Raw genomic sequence first — 17,668 nt, 5'->3', positions numbered from 1 at the left:
AAAGGAATAAGAATACAACTTTTATAACAAAAATACTTTTTTGGGCAGTTGTTCAAATAGTCAGCGTACTGTAACATTCCAACTCTGAAAAACATAGTTTTTTTAATAGATTTTCTTTCTAAATTAAACACAAAATGGATCCAATATTTCGGTTCATTTGGAATCCAAATGAAAACTCTGAAAAACATCGTTTTTTTTATAGATTTTCTTTCTAAATAAAACACAAAATGGATCCAATATTTCGGTTCATTTGGAATCCAAATGAAAACTCTGAAAAACATAGTTTTTTTTATAGATTTTCTTTCTAAATTAAACACAAAATGGATCCAATATCTCGGTTCATTTGGAATCCAAATGAAAACTCTGAAAAACATCGTTTTTTTTATAGATTTTCTTTCTAAATAAAACACAAAATGGCTCCAATATCTGGGTTCATTTGGAATCCTTCTGAAAGATGCTTCCTCCTCCCCTGTGTATCCAGTCCAGAGTCCCACCTATCAATGACTTCAAAATTGGGGTGAAGGTAGAGGCGTGCGACCCACGCAACTCCACCTCGATTTGCATCGCCACGGTGATGGGCCTGATGGGCACACGCTTGCGTCTTCGCCTGGATGGCAGTGACAACACCAATGACTTCTGGCGCCTGGTCGACTCATCGGAGATCCAGCCAATCGGCACGTGTGAGAGGAGTGGGGACATGCTGCAGCCGCCACTAGGTGAGCAGAGGTGCATCATGGATGCTGTTGGGTCAAAGGTCATCACTGCTGTCCATGGCTGACATCATTGTGGTCCAATTCCTAATTTTAGAGTTTCTCCTGACTTGACTGATTTGTTTCAGGCTTTTTACAGTGGAATATATTACACTTGCAGGAATGTTCAGTAAGACTGACTGAATGATTTTTGGAATGCATGTCAAGATTATTTAGTTTTTGAGCGCATTTCAAAAAGTAAGATCTTGTGTTCTCATATAAATTGTAATCCTGGGGCACAATTCTCCAATTCATGCGCAAGTCCTTTCTTGTGCAGTTACATACATTTCAGTGAAGGCCGATTAATGCTTCTGCATAGAATCTGTGCTATCGCACACACTGTAGCCTGCACTCCCTCAGAAATGTTACTGTACGTCTTGAGGGGTTGGGGGGACTAGCAAGCTGTCTAACTAGCTAACTAGCTTCCTAAAAGAAGGTATCGTTGGGTAATTGGCTGGCAGACATCATCTGTGACACTCATTGCAACCAGCAAGAGTTGCTAGCAAGTCAAATAGGCTTACCACTTACTGGGAAAAATGTGACACCCTTGATTGATCTGTGAGGGTCACTGGCATATTGAAAACAAACGCTGTAAGAACTAAAATGTATAGAAAAACCCTTATCCACCACTAGTTTGGTTTATCTATACTTTGCTGTTGACGTGAAGTTTGCTTTACCCCTGGCATCTTACAAATGTCCTGGGCGACGGCCACTTTTACAACTGTCCCAACACATCACAACCGTCCCTTAGGCGGTGAAAAATGGGAGAAAATGAAGTCATATGTGCTTAAAGTAGTGAAGTAAGTATAGAGACGAGAGATGTTGCATTGATGTTGAAAGCACAAATAGTCAAGCAAAATGTACCTTGTCTCCCCTATTGTGCTTTTGAAACTTTGTAGCTTTTGCACTGGTACTTGTATGATGTTAAAAATGATACTGCCTGCTGCCGACTTGAAGGGCAATATGGTGTTTCACCTTGGAGTGGCACTTCCCCTTAGAATCGCGTAAGTCAAGGGCAGAATATGCATAACTGGTGTTCACATTGAGCCAGTTATGAAATACCCTCTCTGTAATTGAAACATGGTAAAAACATTAGCAAAGATTTGACCTGGTTGTACCAGTCTAGCAAGGTAGTTGTAACCTGATGGTAGTGGAAGTTGAAAACATTGTGTAGTAATTTAAGTCTGTCACTTCACATAGTATCTGATTCTTTTTGTTCTTCTCTGTAATTTGCTCTTTTGTTTTTGTGTTTCCCCCCCCTCTCTCTCTCTCTCTCTCTCTCTCTCTCTCCCTCTCTCTTTCTCTCTCTCTCTCTCTCTCCCCCCATCTGCGTCCCTGTTGCCTCCAGGATTTAGAATGAATGCCTCCTCATGGCCCATGTTCCTGCTGAGAACCTTGAGTGGCGCAGAGATGGCCCCCGCCAGTGCTTTTAAGGAGGTCTGTTCCAGAGACGTCCATCACATCATGCCCCATATATAGACAAAAGGCCAGAAGAATTGAAATAGTAGAAGTGTGAAATCTGAAACTTCAGAGCACATAACAATAACACTGGGTGATAAAACTGACTCTGAGGGAAGAGGGACTTAAATAAAATACATTAAACGGTGTTAAAAATAGAAGTTCATGGTGAGGGGGATGAAGATGGCATTTGGACAAGGACACAGTCCCCCACCACCTGCACTTCCAACTCCTGTCATCCGTCTCAGTAGCAAATTCTTGGAGGTAACCGTGCTGCCTGTGCATTCAATTTCTGCAAAGCAGGAATGCCCTTCAACACATTCCAGGTCCCTAGACAGAGACCTTCCCAAAAATGATTAATCTTTTAAAATACATCCTGCAGATTTGGAACCTCGACCCATTAAGGGTCTCTTTTTGGGGCAGCGTATGTTATGTCATTGTCAAACGATGGTACACTGCTGGCTTTGCAAAACCTTCCAGGAGTCCTTTAAGAATTCAAGGAGTCCAGGATTCTGAAGATGTTTGCAATGTACACTTTAGAACTCTGTACATTTGCCTGTACATTCAGCCCCACATGTTATAACTTGACCATAGTGTGAGAGTTTCCAGACTTCAGGCACACTAGGTGTGTCTTACATGGTATGACGAGAGATAAATTTAGACAAGTTATAAAGAAAAAGCTTAAGGGCCCTCATTAATTATTGTTCCTGTGCAAGACTGTCTTTGTCAAACTATGCCAGAGTGAAACGTTGATCACCTTATTACATATTGACCCACTTTCAATGACTTTGACCTATTTCACAAGGTCACATGGAGCCTTTGTTCTGCTGCTAGTATCTTCATCATTATTAAAGACACCGGACAAAGGACTTGACATCTGCTTGTAATGGAACCTGCTAGATTTAGCACTTTTCTTTCCTGGGAGTCACTGTAGTCTCTGTAGTTTCACTGTCACATCAACAAGAAATACAGTGCAAGTGGCTCCTTGTTTGAGTATAATATGTATTATATAATTGTAGTATAAGAATATATATATATATAAAATAACAGTATAGTATAGATGTTCATAACTTCCTACTTGGCACTGACTGCTTGTCTTGTACATGTCCACAGGAACCTCAGAGGCCTCCCCAGAATCACTTCAGGCCAGGTATGAAACTGGAGGCCGTGGACAGGAAGAACCCTTACCTGATCTGCCCCGCCACCATTGGAGAGGTGAAGGGGGAAGAGATCTTTGTCACATTTGATGGCTGGAGGGGGGCCTTTGACTACTGGTGCAAGTACTTCTCCCGGGACATCTTCCCCGTGGGCTGGTGCGCTTTGACCAAACACAGTCTGCAGTCGCCTGGCAACAGCCGTAAGTTCATGTGCATTTTCTACTTTAAGAGATCCTTTAGTCCAAACCTGCTTTTAACTTGACAGTTAATGATACAAACATTATGACATGACATAATGCTGTGAAGTTATGGTAAATGGTAAGCAACAAACGTCAAGAATTTCTAGAAGTGCTTTATTCTTATTTGCAAGCTACCAGTTACTTGACATTGGCAAAAGTTAAACTGCACCAAAGCTACCCTAGGGAGAACTCTAGTTTGGTTAACTAAAGCTAAAGCAAACTACTTAATAAAAACATGATCAAATTGAAAATGTACAAGTGATATGAAATTATAACAAAATATAATACAAAAAATGTCACTCAATTTATGTTAAAAAAGTACCTTCTTGTTCACAGGTCATACATAAAACCAAAGAATAAAATACCCCACTTTTCACAGGAAAATGCAAGGAATGCCAGCTTTGGTTTTGTATACAGTTACCATCAGGTGGTGGGGGAATTACACCAAGCAGAAATAGTCAGTTAGCCAAGTAACTTCTAAAATACCAGGCTCTGAACTCTGAACATTTGTTAATAAATAGCAATAATCAATACTATATCCATGATGATGTTTTGCACATGCACTCCACAAAGGTCAAGTGTGTGGTGGTGGCTGTCTGACCGGTGGCTGTCTGATGAACGCATTGCCTGGGCATATCTTCACAGCGGTCAGCATGAAAGAGAAAGGGGGCAGGTCAGGTCAAAGGGGGTTCAATAAAAGTAAAGATGAAATGGTTAATGGTCAAATATGGTTTATGGCCAAAAATGGTTTGTATTTTAACTTCACAAATAATGACAAAAAAGTAGCTTGAATCACTATGCAAATATGAATGTAATTAAACTACCAGCAAGCTACTCCAAAATGTAGTCAAACTACTAGTTTAATGACATGTAGTTCACTACTCCCCAACACTTTTTTGGGGTATTACAGTACAAATCTTAGTCTTAAGCATGATCAAACATTACATTACTGTAATGCAAAATATAAGCTGTTTAGTTGTGTAGTCAGATGCTGGTGTGTCAAAGTCCCAGCAGGGGGCAGCACAGCCCCAGTTTCTTCCATCTCTCAGTGGACTTGCTTGGAATTAATACGTTTTGGAGGAAGTACCTTTATTGGCTTGTAAAATCAGTTCAGATGGTAACAATGTCAGGGATGTTACTTGATATCTTCACCAGACTGAATTAATTGCACACAACATATAATATGACACTGTAGGGAGACACTGTAGGGAATTATGATTGTCATATAAAATAAAAAGTATTTAAAAGACCTCTGTACATATTATTTTTAAGATCAGTTCTTCAGATTGATTCATTCCCCACTACATGTAACTGAACATCTATTTTAAGTGCACTAAATTATGGTGTATGACTGTTTTGGCGGTAGTTTCATTTAAGTGTGGAATAGTAACATCTTAATTGGACCGTAATTGCTACAATTAATAAATCTGCTGGTTACATTTAATAGGCAATTAGAGTTGATTATTAATTAAAATTCTCTCACTCACTCCAGGGGTACAAGGTGTACAAGGTAATAGTAAGGAAAGGAATTCACATTAAGTTAATCCAATTACAGACTGAAATATACTGAATCATTTTAATATCATATTCCTATCATATTAGCCTTTAATTAGATGCATGGTATTTTGTCTAAAAGAATGTCTACAGCCTTACCAGTACTTTACATTATGCTCACAATGCCTTCATAAATTATGTAAATAAAAATAGTATAGTTATTGAAAATATCAAAGGTATTGTTTACAGCATAGTTATTGTCCCAGTGCATCATACACGCTGTGTTTCATCTTGCATGTGTGTGTGTGTGTGTGTGTGTGTGTGTGTGTGCGTGTGTGTGTGTGTGTGTTGCCTGGGGGCTGTCTAAAATTGAGAAGTAAAGCTCCTTTCACATCAGTTGGTCCAGCCGGGGTCATGACCTATTCAGCACAGACCAGGGTTCAAATATTTACCCCTGTGAAAGTCCCAACCTGGGTCAGAAAGATTGATCCACATGCCTCAGCCCAAGACCTTATTTTGAGGAAAAGAGAGGAGTTCAACCAAGCCGACTCACTTCATGAAATTTGAAATGGTGGAAAGCATAAGTATGTTAGATCTGATGGCTTGTTCCAGCTACAGCTACAATTTTTAATACACAATGAAAGTCAAATTATCCAGAAACAAAATTGGTTTTCACATTTGGATTCAGTCAAATGTGGATTTGAATGTGGTTCATTATAATATTTGGGGTTTCATTGAAAGAGTACTCCTTTGAATGAAATATTCCCATTTGCATTTCTTTAAAAAAAATAAAACCATGGTTTCGTTCTTTAGTAGTTTCTGGACATGAAACAAAGTGAGTAATTTACTCGCATCAAATTGCACTGTGGAGAAGCAAGCCCTGACAGCGTCATTTCAAAAAAAGAGTGTTTCAATTGTTCTTTAATGCCCCTTTGTAGCTGTAGCCACAATAGCTCCTTTAGCCTCTTTTTTCTCCTTATCACCATAAACAGAGTTGTCTCCAGAGCCTCGGCTTCTGTGAGCTTTTGGGATCTTCCTGTCAGCCTCTTCCCTTCATTACCTCTCTGACTCGCCTTTTAACCCCATGCAAATTATGACTGGGGCATTTCTTCTTTTTTTTTTTTTGCTGTTCATTTTTGGTGCACATCCTTTGGAGAGATTTTAGTGATTAAGATGCCACAGTAGGGCACCCGCCCACCCCTCCTGACAAAGGCAAGGATTAGCCTGTCAATCATCCCCTTTGAAAGAGTGGACAGCTCCTCAGAGCTGTGCATCTTCTATTGTGTGCTGCTCAGAGGATGCCCCTCTGAGAAATTATCTTAAAGCATTACTTTATTATGTGCCATACATTCAATGCAAAATCCTCTTGTTTTTTTGTACCACTGGATGAAGCTTTTTGTGATTTAGAGAGTCGTTCAGGGATTCCTTTTGTACCTTGAATGTACAAGGGACATGAAGGCCAGCGAGAGCTTGGAGACGCTAACGGCTTCTTAATAGGAAAAATGTGTGGCTTAATTGTTTTTAGAAAGGCTTTCTCTCTTGTTCAGTCTCCGAGACTGTTTAAATTTTCAACTGACTTGCGGCACATGTTCACACCAATTACACAGGAGCATATGAGGAGGAATTGCCCTGAAAGTTGTTGCAGACATCCTTTCACAGAGAGTTGCCTGAACATTCTGAAGTTTATTTACCGTGAGCATAACACAGAGTTTATGGTTTTTATGATGACAGACAAACTGTTTCCATGACCTGCAGACCTGCATCGTAAATCCTAATTGTTTGGGCTCAACATATACCCTTTCCTTCAGTAGCCAACTAAGAGTGTTTATTTCAGCTCATTGCCCCCCCCCCCCCCCCCCCCACTCCCCCCCCGAACCAAGTAAAACGCCAGGGCTGGTTATTAAACAGCTTCAGGGTTCCTGACGGAGGAGGAATGAATCGGAAGTGGGGATGAGTCCCACTCACCTGATTGATGATGAGGGCAGTTCCATGTCCTTCAGAAACCTCCTCCCCATCAGATCTTGCTCTTCTGGACAATTTGCCCAGTGTGTTTACAGCCCTCTTCCTGTATTTATCGGCCAGAACACGACTGTCCAGAGGATATAGGGGTGACACCGGGATCCATCTCGTCCTCCGCTGGCCTCAGCTTTAACTGCTGGAGGAAACGGATGCTTCCGGATGCTTCCTTCAGGCTGCCTTGGGCCTCCTCAACTAAAGCTGCTCTTCTGTTTCTGTAGTTCGTCATGAGTTTGGTTGAGGCTTTTTCAACAAAAATTCTCTGCTGTTTTCTTGCCTTGAGCTGGATATATTTTTTGGCCCGTTGGAAAGAGTTTTAAAAATGTAAATGGGAAGAGCAACCTTATTTTGAGCCTAGGGTCTCTGGCTTTTTCAGGGGGTAATTATTTTCAACCGCGGTTTCAGTTTTTAAAAAAAAGCCATACAGAATAATTTATGTCCTTCATATCATTAGTGCTTGCTGATTATTTTTTATTCCGTTCCTTAACATTTTTCATACATTTTAATAACAGAAAATAACCTATAGTCTCGCCGTAACTAGGTGTGATGAGATGTTGCAAAGAGTGTGTTCAAAATCAGAAATGTTCCAGTTTCCAGTTCATAACCTTCCAGTTGTCTAATTTTAAAAATCTGCAAGAAATTCAATCAATTGCCATTTTCCAGCATTTCTTTTCCATTTTGCATCTGGAGCTCTCCAGAGCAGGCCAATTTGTCCTCTTTTTAAGCTCCCAGTGGAAAAGGAGTCATCTCCTCAATTCCTTGTGCATCCTCAAACAAAAGGGGCTAAGCCTTTTATCTTTGTGCCAAGTACTCAAACGATTCTTTTTGTCAGTGACATTAGACTCACCTTTTAATCAGCTACTCTGGCCAAAGCTATTTGGATGGCTGACATGACAGGGCTGAGGGGAATAAATGCTGTCTGATTTTCTTTAAATTAAATAAAAATATTGTGCCTACTCAGACCTTTGAACCTCACAATCATTCATAATTCCAGCAATGCGTAATTTAGAGGTCTGACTCATTTTGATTCATTTTTAAAGTTTGGTGATGATATAATTTTGTCTCTCCGTTGTGTTTATGTAGTAGCTGTTGACCATCACCTTTGAGTGGAAGAGTTTTTCTAAGGTGTATAAATTGGTCTCTTGAGTGTTGGGGCTCCTCTTCGCCTCTTTCTCCTGACGAAAGCTGCTTAGCAGATAATTAGCAGCTATCGCCTCCGTGGCAATGAATTAGGGGATGCGTGTGTGTAGGGCGGTATTTTTCCCTCTCTTCACTCACACTCTATTGTTTAGCCCTTCTCCTGACTGCTGTGGGTGTGTGTGCTTGGGGAGGGGTGGGGTGGGGGGTGGCAGAATGTGTGTGTGTGTCTGACTGTGATGAAATAAACAGTATCTAAGATGAGAGATAAAGACAGGAGGATAAATGAACACAGAGCAGAAGGAAGGCGAAGCTCAGTATGAGCAGACTCTCTCCAGACAAAGGATCCATGAATGTGTCACATACCTGTGGGGAAAGGGTTGGCACGTCTATTTCTTTTTTTCTCTTTTTCTCTTTTTTCTTAATTTATTTTTGATTGTCACATAATATGAGACAAATTGTCCAAATGCGTCATCTTGTGTATGCCGTGATTGTGATTTAGGATTTTCTTTTTTTGGCAAATGATTTGTTGGTCAGTAGGTTCGTTTATTGGTTTAATCTTTTTTGGTTCATTGGTTTAAAGTTTAATGTTAGAGATATGGTGGCCTTTCATTGCAATAATTTCAGTTTCTAGATTTTTACACATTACTGATTATTTCTTACTTTAAGTAAAATATTATAGTTATTTTTTATTTAAAACCTATAACTTATTTTCAGGTCCACAGTTATGCTGCAAAAACTAGGTGCTCCTCAAATTATTTGGCTTCATTTTTATTCATTGAAATTGAAATTCCAGCAATTACTGAGTGATTGTTCTTTGTCTGTTAGTTTATTATTTGCAGAAAATATTTACTAGGCAATTTAAGCATTATTTATTTTGTGCTAGTGTTTTAATGCCAAATTAATTAGATGGAACCTTAATTTAAAATGAATTTAAATTATTTAATTAGTATTGCTAATATATTAAATATATAATATTGCACGGCTCAGCGTTGTCAACAGTATTGGACAAGGAAAATATGGAATTTAGTGTCTCTCTGCCAACATTCTTTTAAGCCAAAAAAGGGGAAAAAATCCTTTGTTCTGTTTTTCTCCATCTGCTTTGTTTCTGGAGCAGTTAAAGCTCTATTTGCATGAGATAGGCAGCGTCCTCACAGCATTCACACCTGTAGTAGCAGAGTTTCTTTACTGCTCTATTTGTTCTCCCTCTCTTTTTTCTTTCTCTCCTTTTCTTTCTCTCTGTTGGTCTTTGCATTTTGGATTTTCTGCTTCAGGGCATGGCAGCACAATGAGGGAAATGTTCGTGCAAGTGGGAAGTCAACCCGGTTTGTTGCTTCGTGTGTGTGAGTGTGTGAGTGTGTGTGTTTTTTTTTTTTTTTTAACAAAACAGGAAGTGGTGCTGTGTTAAAAATGGCATAATTGGTCTTCAGGTTGTGCACAGTGTGTCAAAACTCACTCTGTCGGCCCCTTCCTTTCCGTGTGCTTGTCTAAAAAAGGGAAGGGGGTTTGACGAAGGAGAGGGTTAGGGACAGAGGTGGAGAGAGAGAGGGGGGTGTGGGGGGGGGAGAGAAACATACTTGAGAGACGCAGTGCCGCTGCGCGGTGTCACCGTTTCCTGGTTCTTAAAAGCTGGCTCTCAGCTGGCTCTCCCGGGGACGGCAGTATGGGTTTGGGTTACTTGGAGCCCGTACCCCCCCTATCCCCCCCCGTCCTCCTCGCAGGGCGCCTGAACCCACTAATGCAGCCAACAGGAGCAACCCTTCCATCATGCCCCCGCACAAACCCACCACACCCTGCCCCAATCTGGATCCTCTGATCCATTTGAACCTTTTCCCCCACTCACACCCCCCCCCCCCCCCCCCCCCCCCACACACACACCCCCCCCCCCCCCCTCCCCTCTAGCCCCATACACCCAGAAAGAGTGGGAGGGGCCAGCTTGGACCATGTGACTGATGAGCGTTGCTTGCCAATACTTTCCACTGATAACACATATAACCCCCCCCCCCCCCCCCCCTTCTCCACCACCACCTCCACACACTCACACACTCACACACACACACACACACTCACACACACACACTCACACACACACACACACACACACACACACACACACACACACACTCCTCCTCTTTCCCCTCCCTCCCTCTCTCTCTCTCTCCCTCCCTCTGTGGCGTCCCCTCCCCCCTGCTCTGCCATGCTAATCAGTCCTTCCTCATTGCCTCCTTGCTCCCTCCGCCAGTGTGCACCAGCAGCGTGTGGGCTTTGTTATGGGCTGCTGCCTCTGACGCCGACGCTCATTCCAGCTCCCAGTTCTCCGGCACATTACTGAAGGAAAGTCAGGAGCTCTTTACCGCAAAACCGGCTCGGGAAGAAGGGGGAAAACAAATCGGCGTAAAAAAAAAAAAGAGGGAAAAGGTTGTGGAGGTTATCGGCTTTCAGTTGCTCGTGGGTGGAAGCTCCTAGCAGCGGTAGCAGCACTGAAAGTTAAAGCTCAGGGGCTTTCTTCTCCCTCATTTATTCGGAAACTGCCGGCAAACGGATAACATTGTGGTGAGTGTCTCCTTCTCTCCTATGCGCTCTCTCTTCTCTGGGTTTCAGTCTTAGCCACCGGGCTTTTGTTTGTGTCTTCTTCTTTTTCTTTTTTTTTTTTTTACTCCTGTTGGTGCTTGAGTGTTGTTGCTTCTGGTGTGGTTGGAGTGTTGGATGTCTTAATGGTGACAGTGTCCAAAAAGGAGGGAACATACAGTCTGACACAATGGCAGAGCTTCTGGGGTTCACATGATTTGTGGAAAGATTTCGATTTTGGTGTTTAACAGCAGAATGCTTTGCAGGCTGTATAGTTTGGGTTTTCTTTATATTTGTTTTTCTTTATTTTATCAATGATGAGTGCAATTTAGTTTTTTGAATTACCATTGCAGGTTTAGAAAACCTTCTTGGGTGTGTTGTTGTAGAACTTAATTAAATAAGGAAGGATCAAATGGTAAATGGCTTGAAATCCTTTCAGACTTCTTCTTGTGAACCACATTTGATAGAAAATACAGGATTTTATTTTCTGTGTGTGCCTGTAATCCTTGAATATGAACATTCATTTAAGTGCATTATTTACCTATTACATATTCAGATCTTGAAATGTATAAATGGAGCCTCCCAAACTCAATACAGCTGAAATGAGATTAAATGGCTGAAATCTAATTATTAGAAAAGGATTTCTGTCTGAGATGGTATCAGCAGGACTCCAGCTAAAGGATTTTTTACAATGGACTACAATGCTTGTTTTGACATCAGATACTCCAACAGATTGTATTGTTTAATTAAACTGCCTTGAGCAGTAGGCACCCTACATCCCTCCCTCAAGCCCCCCCCCCCCCCCCCCCCCCCCCTTCACGTGAACCTAGCCTCAATGCATGCTGGGCTGCCGGTCCACTCGCATGTGGTTCCGATTTTTCACCAGAGAGCTCAGTGTTCAATCAGTACCAGACCCAGATCCCCAATGGGCCGGGCTAGGGCTGGTGCCGGTCCGTGGCCAAATGTAAATATTGAGGTAGAGAGGGGTAATTAGCGCTGCGCTGTGGCCCCCTAGGAGCCCCTGCTGCCCCCCTCCCGACTCAGCACCCCCCCCCCCCCCCCCCCTAGCCAACCCTCAGGTCACTAGGTCAGGCCGAAAATGACGTACTGGCGATCGACTCCATATGCAGTGGAATAGTGAGGAGGGGGAATGAGATTTGATGGACAGGCATTTCCCCCCTCTTTTTCTCTCTGTGTATTGTTCCACAAGGCCATACGGATGGTGATAATGAGAGGTCCTCATTTAAGAGAGGGAGCCTTTAAGTGGATGCATGTGTATCAAATGAGCTTTCCTCTTCAGTCAAACGGTGTTCTCTCTCTCTCTCTCTGTCTCTCTCGTTCTCTTTCTCCTCATTCCTAATTAAGCACATTTGGGAGGAAAGCTTGTTCAGCCCGGGCGTCTATTCTTCGTCCCCCCCCCGTCCCCCCCCCCCCGCCCCTTTGGGGAACACTGCAGAGGCAGCTGTGGCCTCTCTCAAGCCTCCCAGACGCACTTAGAGGAAAGCCCTGGCTTTGACCGGGCCGGTCGCACGGGCCGCTCTGAAACGCGAGAAGTTTATCTGATCGCAGCCTGAGACACCAGAATGAGCTAATAAAGGCCGACTCTGGCCACGGAGGGACCGGGAGGGCCCCTTTTGTGCGAAACTCACAAAGCATCTCTATGTGCCACCTTACACTTCCCCTGACGGATGGGTCTGCACTTTTCAATTGCAGATATCTGATACTCCATTGCAGTCCATTGTCAGTGCAGCTGAATCAGACAAACAAGGAATAGAAGGGAACCTCACTCAGAAATATACACACACACACACACACACACACACACACACATGCAGGCTAACTCTCAAACAAGATACTGCATTTGTGTATCAGGCAAGGGCCTGCAAATGTAGATAAATATTTTATTAGCATAGTCTTAACGCCTCAACTGAATTTTGATGAATTTGTAATGAGCGAATAATTCGGTGCAATATTCATGTTGGGCTAGTTCTTAAAAAAAAAAAAAAAAGCTGCATTACTTTTTTTTTTACCCACATAATGTTTGCCCTCTCTTTTCTCCCTCCTGAAAACCTTTATCGCATTCATACCATTCCCATACCATTGTCATCACAGCATTCTCAAGTTTAGTATTTCATACGGAGGTGGTGGCGGCGGTGGGGGAGAATGCCATCTTAAAGAAGCGGCAAAACAAACAGCCTTTCCTAATCAGTCAGCAGCACAGCTGTGTTGCGTTTCCCTGGGACCAATGAAACGAGGGGGATGTTAACACAATAAGCCAGATGAATTCCGACAAATCCCAGTGCCTGCAGCCCTCGAAGCGCGGTGCCAGAATGGAGTGCCGCGTCAGAGCGTGACCCGCGTCATCATCAGTGGCTTCCTCTCAAATAGCTCTCCGTGCAAAAATTGCCAACATGTTGTCTTAACGAATCCGATCCATTAAAAAGGTGTGGGTAAAATCAATAAAGCGGAGCACAGAGAAAGAGAGAAAAGGGGGGTGAGAAAAGTGTGAGTGAGGATCAGAGTGATGTGTGGCCTGAGATGAGCAGGCACAGAGAGAGAGAGAGAGAGAGAGAGAGAGAGAGAGAGAGAGAGAGAGAGAGAGAGGGAGAGAGAGAGAGAGGGGGAGGGAGAGGGAGAGGGAGAGGGAGAGGGAGAGGGAGAGGGAGAGAGGGAGAGAGGGAGAGAGGGAGAGAGGGGGAGGGAGAGGGAGAGGGAGAGGGAGAGGGAGAGGGAGAGGGAGAGGGAGAGGGAGAGGGAGAGGGAGAGGGAGTGGGAGTGGGAGTGGGAGTGGGCAGTGGAGGTGAGGTGAGGCATGGCGCCAGTGGAGAAGAAAAAGACAGAGAGAGAGAGAGATAGAGAGGGAGAGAGATAGAGAGGGAGAGAGAGAGAGAGAGAGAGAGAGAGAGAGAGGGCAGTGGAGGTGAGGCATGGCGCCAGGGTGGCACTCCTGGTGAGGATTACCTGCAGGCCCTGGAGGTCTGACCTGTAACCGGACAGCTGCCGCCGAGAGGCACCGGGGCACAGGAGAGGCACCGGGGCACAGGAGAGGGCACGAGCATGGAGAGGCACCGGGGCACAGGAGAGGCACCGGGGCACAGGAGAGGCACCGGGGCACAGGAGAGGGGACAAGCATGGAGAGGCACCGGGGCACAGGAGAGGGGACGAGCATGGAGAGGCACCGGGGCACAGGAGAGGGGACGAGCATGGAGAGGCACCGGGGCACAGGAGAGGGGACGAGCATGGAGAGGCACCGGGGCACAGGAGAGGGGACGAGCATGGAGAGGCACCGGGGCACAGGAGAAGGGACGAGCATGGAGAGGCACTGGGGCACAGGAGAAGGGACAAGCATGGAGAGGCACTGGGGCACAGGAGAGGCACCGGGGCACAGGAGAGGGGACAAGCATGGAGAGGCACTGGGGCACAGGAGAGGCACCGGGGCACAGGAGAGGGGACGAGCATGGAGAGGCACCGGGGCACAGGAGAGGGGACGAGCATGGAGAGGCACCGGGGCACAGGAGAGGGGACAAGCATGGAGAGGCACCGGGGCACAGGAGAGGGGACAAGCATGGAGAGGCTGTGCACATGGGAGCATCTCTCCTATTCATGCTTTGATTGAACCAAATGAACAGCCATCTAAACCCATCCCTATGGTGTTGTCCTGGAGGTGTCTGGATCAGTGATGGCATTACCTTGAAGAATATACAACATATGGGGACAGGGAAAAGCTCTGGGAGCGTTTATGCAGAGCTTCAGCCCGCCTGTTCTGTTATCTGTTCAATTCAAACGGATGTAGGTCACTTATGTGGATCACTTTTTATAAAACAATTGTGTGCATTTGTTTCTTGATCTGATGAGGGTCATCATGTCTGAAACTATGCTTTTAATTTCACAAATAAATGTGGCGTGTTGTGAACCTCTGGTGCTCCTATGTGAAGGCATCAACTCGACTTTTGCTGTTCGAGCCCAACTCTCTTGTTTAAAGACAGGAAAACCGTGAAAACGAAACCTCCCCCCGCTCAGAAAGCGAGGTAGACGCATGGAGGTGAAACGTGACACTCCTCCTATGCAGAGCGCCCGTAGAGGGAGGGAAAGATCTGAAAGGCTAGGCATGAGGTCTTTGAGCATTGTGATTTAAAGTAGCAGAGGGGGGGGGTGGAACGAGTACAGCTAGGGCGCTTAGATCAAAGGTGTGTTGTGTTTTCTTTTTTTTTTTTTTTACATTGGTTCTGCGTTTTGATCTCCCTGTGTCGAGAATGTGTCGACAGCCTCACCTGCACGGAATCCTTAATGCGCATTAGAGCAGAGACTGATTGGACTGTGTTCAAGCATGCTGCTGGCGCATGAGCTCGCATTCTACGCGTCCATAATCCCCCATGTCATCTCGTGGGGTTCTCCGACGCTGACTGATTCAGCTATGATTTGTACGCTTTAGTTATTCTGTCAGAAGTCTTAACGGGGACCCAAATCAAACTCTGAAGCTCCTTGCATTAGATTGAACTGCTGAATGAGATTCCCACTAGGGCCTGTTAGTTTATATACCAACAAAAAGCAGGGAAAAGACCTAAGAACTACCTAAAGACAGAATGTTTGATTAAAAAAGGCAAGCTCTTTCTTATTTCAGGCTGTATTGTTGCTCAGGCTGCCCAGACTAGCCTTGCTACATTTCCAAATTCCTCTCCAATCTGCGATTTGAATGAAACTTTTGCCGTTAGAAAACAATTAGGCCCTAAAATCCCCTAAAGTCACAATGTAAAAACAACACCCTGCTATCAGTTGGCTGGTGCAGACGAAAAACCTGCTCTGCAGAAAGAACTTCTCTCAGGCAGAACATGTGCTGGAAATGTGTCTGCCTGAGTATGAAAGACTGAAGTTTTTTCTCACGCTGAAACACACACCCCCAACTGTCAAAAAAATCCCTGTGGTTTGTGAATAGCATGAGTTGTTAAAAGTGAGTGCCAACAATAAATAGTTGAGTCAAGGAAGTGGTGATACCAGCAGTTTAGTAGGTCACAGAGTATAGCTCTTTATCTCTCACCTGGAATAATGTAATTGGTCAACAAGTCACCATAAAGTAGAATTGCTAGGTGTTGATGCAGGCATTACTGGGGATTGGAGTTCATAAAGGGTGTATTGGTAGTGTGTGTCAGTATGGGCGTGAGCTGAGAACATTTTAGAGTTCAAGGGATAAAGGTTTGAACACCTTTTTAAAGGGGAAGTCTGGTATTTTTTAACCTGGGACTTATTTTTCAATCTTTTAAGGTCCAAATATTTACTTGGGACAAAAATGTTTGAAATGGGTCCAGTAATGAGTTAGAACGCCAGAACTGTCAACGTCAAAGTATACGATGTAAACCTATGGAGCAAGCATCTGTGTCAAAGTTACCTAATTAGAAAATGTCAGTTTCCAAAAAAAGCAGTTAACGGATTCTTGCCCTATAGGATTACATTGTATAGCCATTTTGGGGGATGATGGTAATAGTGTTCCAACTTATTACTGGTCCGATTTGACCCAAAGAGATGGCAGAGTTCTCCTTAAAGCATTGTTCGCCAATTTATATTCTTGAATCTTTAAAACATTACCATGATACGTTTATATTGTTGTATTTTTCATACAGAGAATGACGTTATTTCCACAGGAGTGGCATGATTCTATTTGTTTCTTGAAAATAACTTGATGCTCTTGGTCAATAGGGTTCGAGACACATGGTAGAGAGAAAGAATAAAAGTATTTTCTTTTTCTCTGACATATAGAAATGACAGATGTGCTACACGGTTGATGTTAGCTTAATTACCTGTAAACTAAGTATTCAAAATATGATGTTACAGCATAACCTATTCCTAATTAACACCATATTTTACTCAGTTTAGTTCTTTAACTGATATTTGAATTTTCCGATGTTTAGGCTATGTGAGCACCACCTTACATGTAGTTTTCAAATGTTTGACCCTCTCCTCTCTCTCTTTTCTCTTGCAGTCACCAAGAATCTCATCCCTGCCCAGTTCCCATCCAAAGCTTCACGGCGGTCCCCCATGCAGTCTCCCTACCACCTGCCCCACCCGCTGCCCCCCCTGCCCGTCAGGAAAGGGGTGCGGGGCCGGCGGCCCAAGAGCCAGACCATCGCCATGCTGAAGGCAGCCGCAGAAGCAGCGGCGGCGGCAGCAGCTGCCGGGCACAATGGGCCAGGGGTGGACGTCGCCAACAAAACCAATCCCGCTGGCCAGCTCGCCCCTAGACCCCACAAGAAGAGGGGGCCCAAACCTGGCAGCAAGGTAACCATAGCAGCAGCATCTGCCAGGGACCAGCTTCTACTGAATGAATTGAATCACTGGCAAATTTCATTCAATGTGTGTTTAGGGGGTTTAGTCTCATTTATTTTTTATGACAACATATAAACCCATCTAGAAAGGTTCCTCTAAGTAGTTCTGTAAGAGGTTTTTCCTCTGGCGATTTCTGTGAAATTGGCTTTGGAAAGTGGTTAGATTATGCTTGATTACATTAATCTAGTGTATGCTTGAAAAAGTGTAATTATAAAACTATAACACTGGAAATTATTCCAGATTTCTCATATTTGGGACAAGGATCTCCTAAAATGCACTTAGTTCATTATCTAGAACTGATAGAAATGCAGGCACACTGTGTGCCTTAATAAAGAATATCCTCCAAAAGCAACAAGAAAGCATTCCTTTGAGGCGGAGCCTTCAAAACGGTTCAAAACAGTTACCCTTTGGCATATATTGAATAGTATATTGAGCTGTCAAATACAAGATTGTATCCTAGATTCAACGAATTTGCACACGGGTGCATGATTCTGCACCCAACCGCCTAAATCAACATGGCTTTAACATTTCA

The 17,668-nt window shown here is 43.8% G+C and overlaps 1 protein-coding gene across 1 annotated transcript in view; it reads left to right on the top strand.

The window, feature by feature from the left end:
* scml2 (Scm polycomb group protein like 2) overlaps window positions 1-17,668 on the top strand; it is a gene marked incomplete at both ends in the record, with an annotated part of 41,060 nt that overhangs the window by 7,279 nt on the left and 16,113 nt on the right. The window contains 4 exon segments of the mRNA XM_080834568.1: window positions 482-716; window positions 2,098-2,186; window positions 3,321-3,564; window positions 16,793-17,088. Of these exon segments, the coding sequence (XP_080690694.1) occupies window positions 482-716; window positions 2,098-2,186; window positions 3,321-3,564; window positions 16,793-17,088 (864 nt within the window).

The sequence above is a fragment of the Sprattus sprattus genome (assembly GCF_963457725.1).
Source record: "Sprattus sprattus genome assembly, chromosome: 3".
Classification (NCBI taxonomy): Eukaryota; Metazoa; Chordata; class Actinopteri; order Clupeiformes; family Clupeidae; genus Sprattus; species Sprattus sprattus.
Note: the sequence above shows the minus strand (reverse complement) of the source record. Positions and strands in the feature narration are given on the sequence as shown.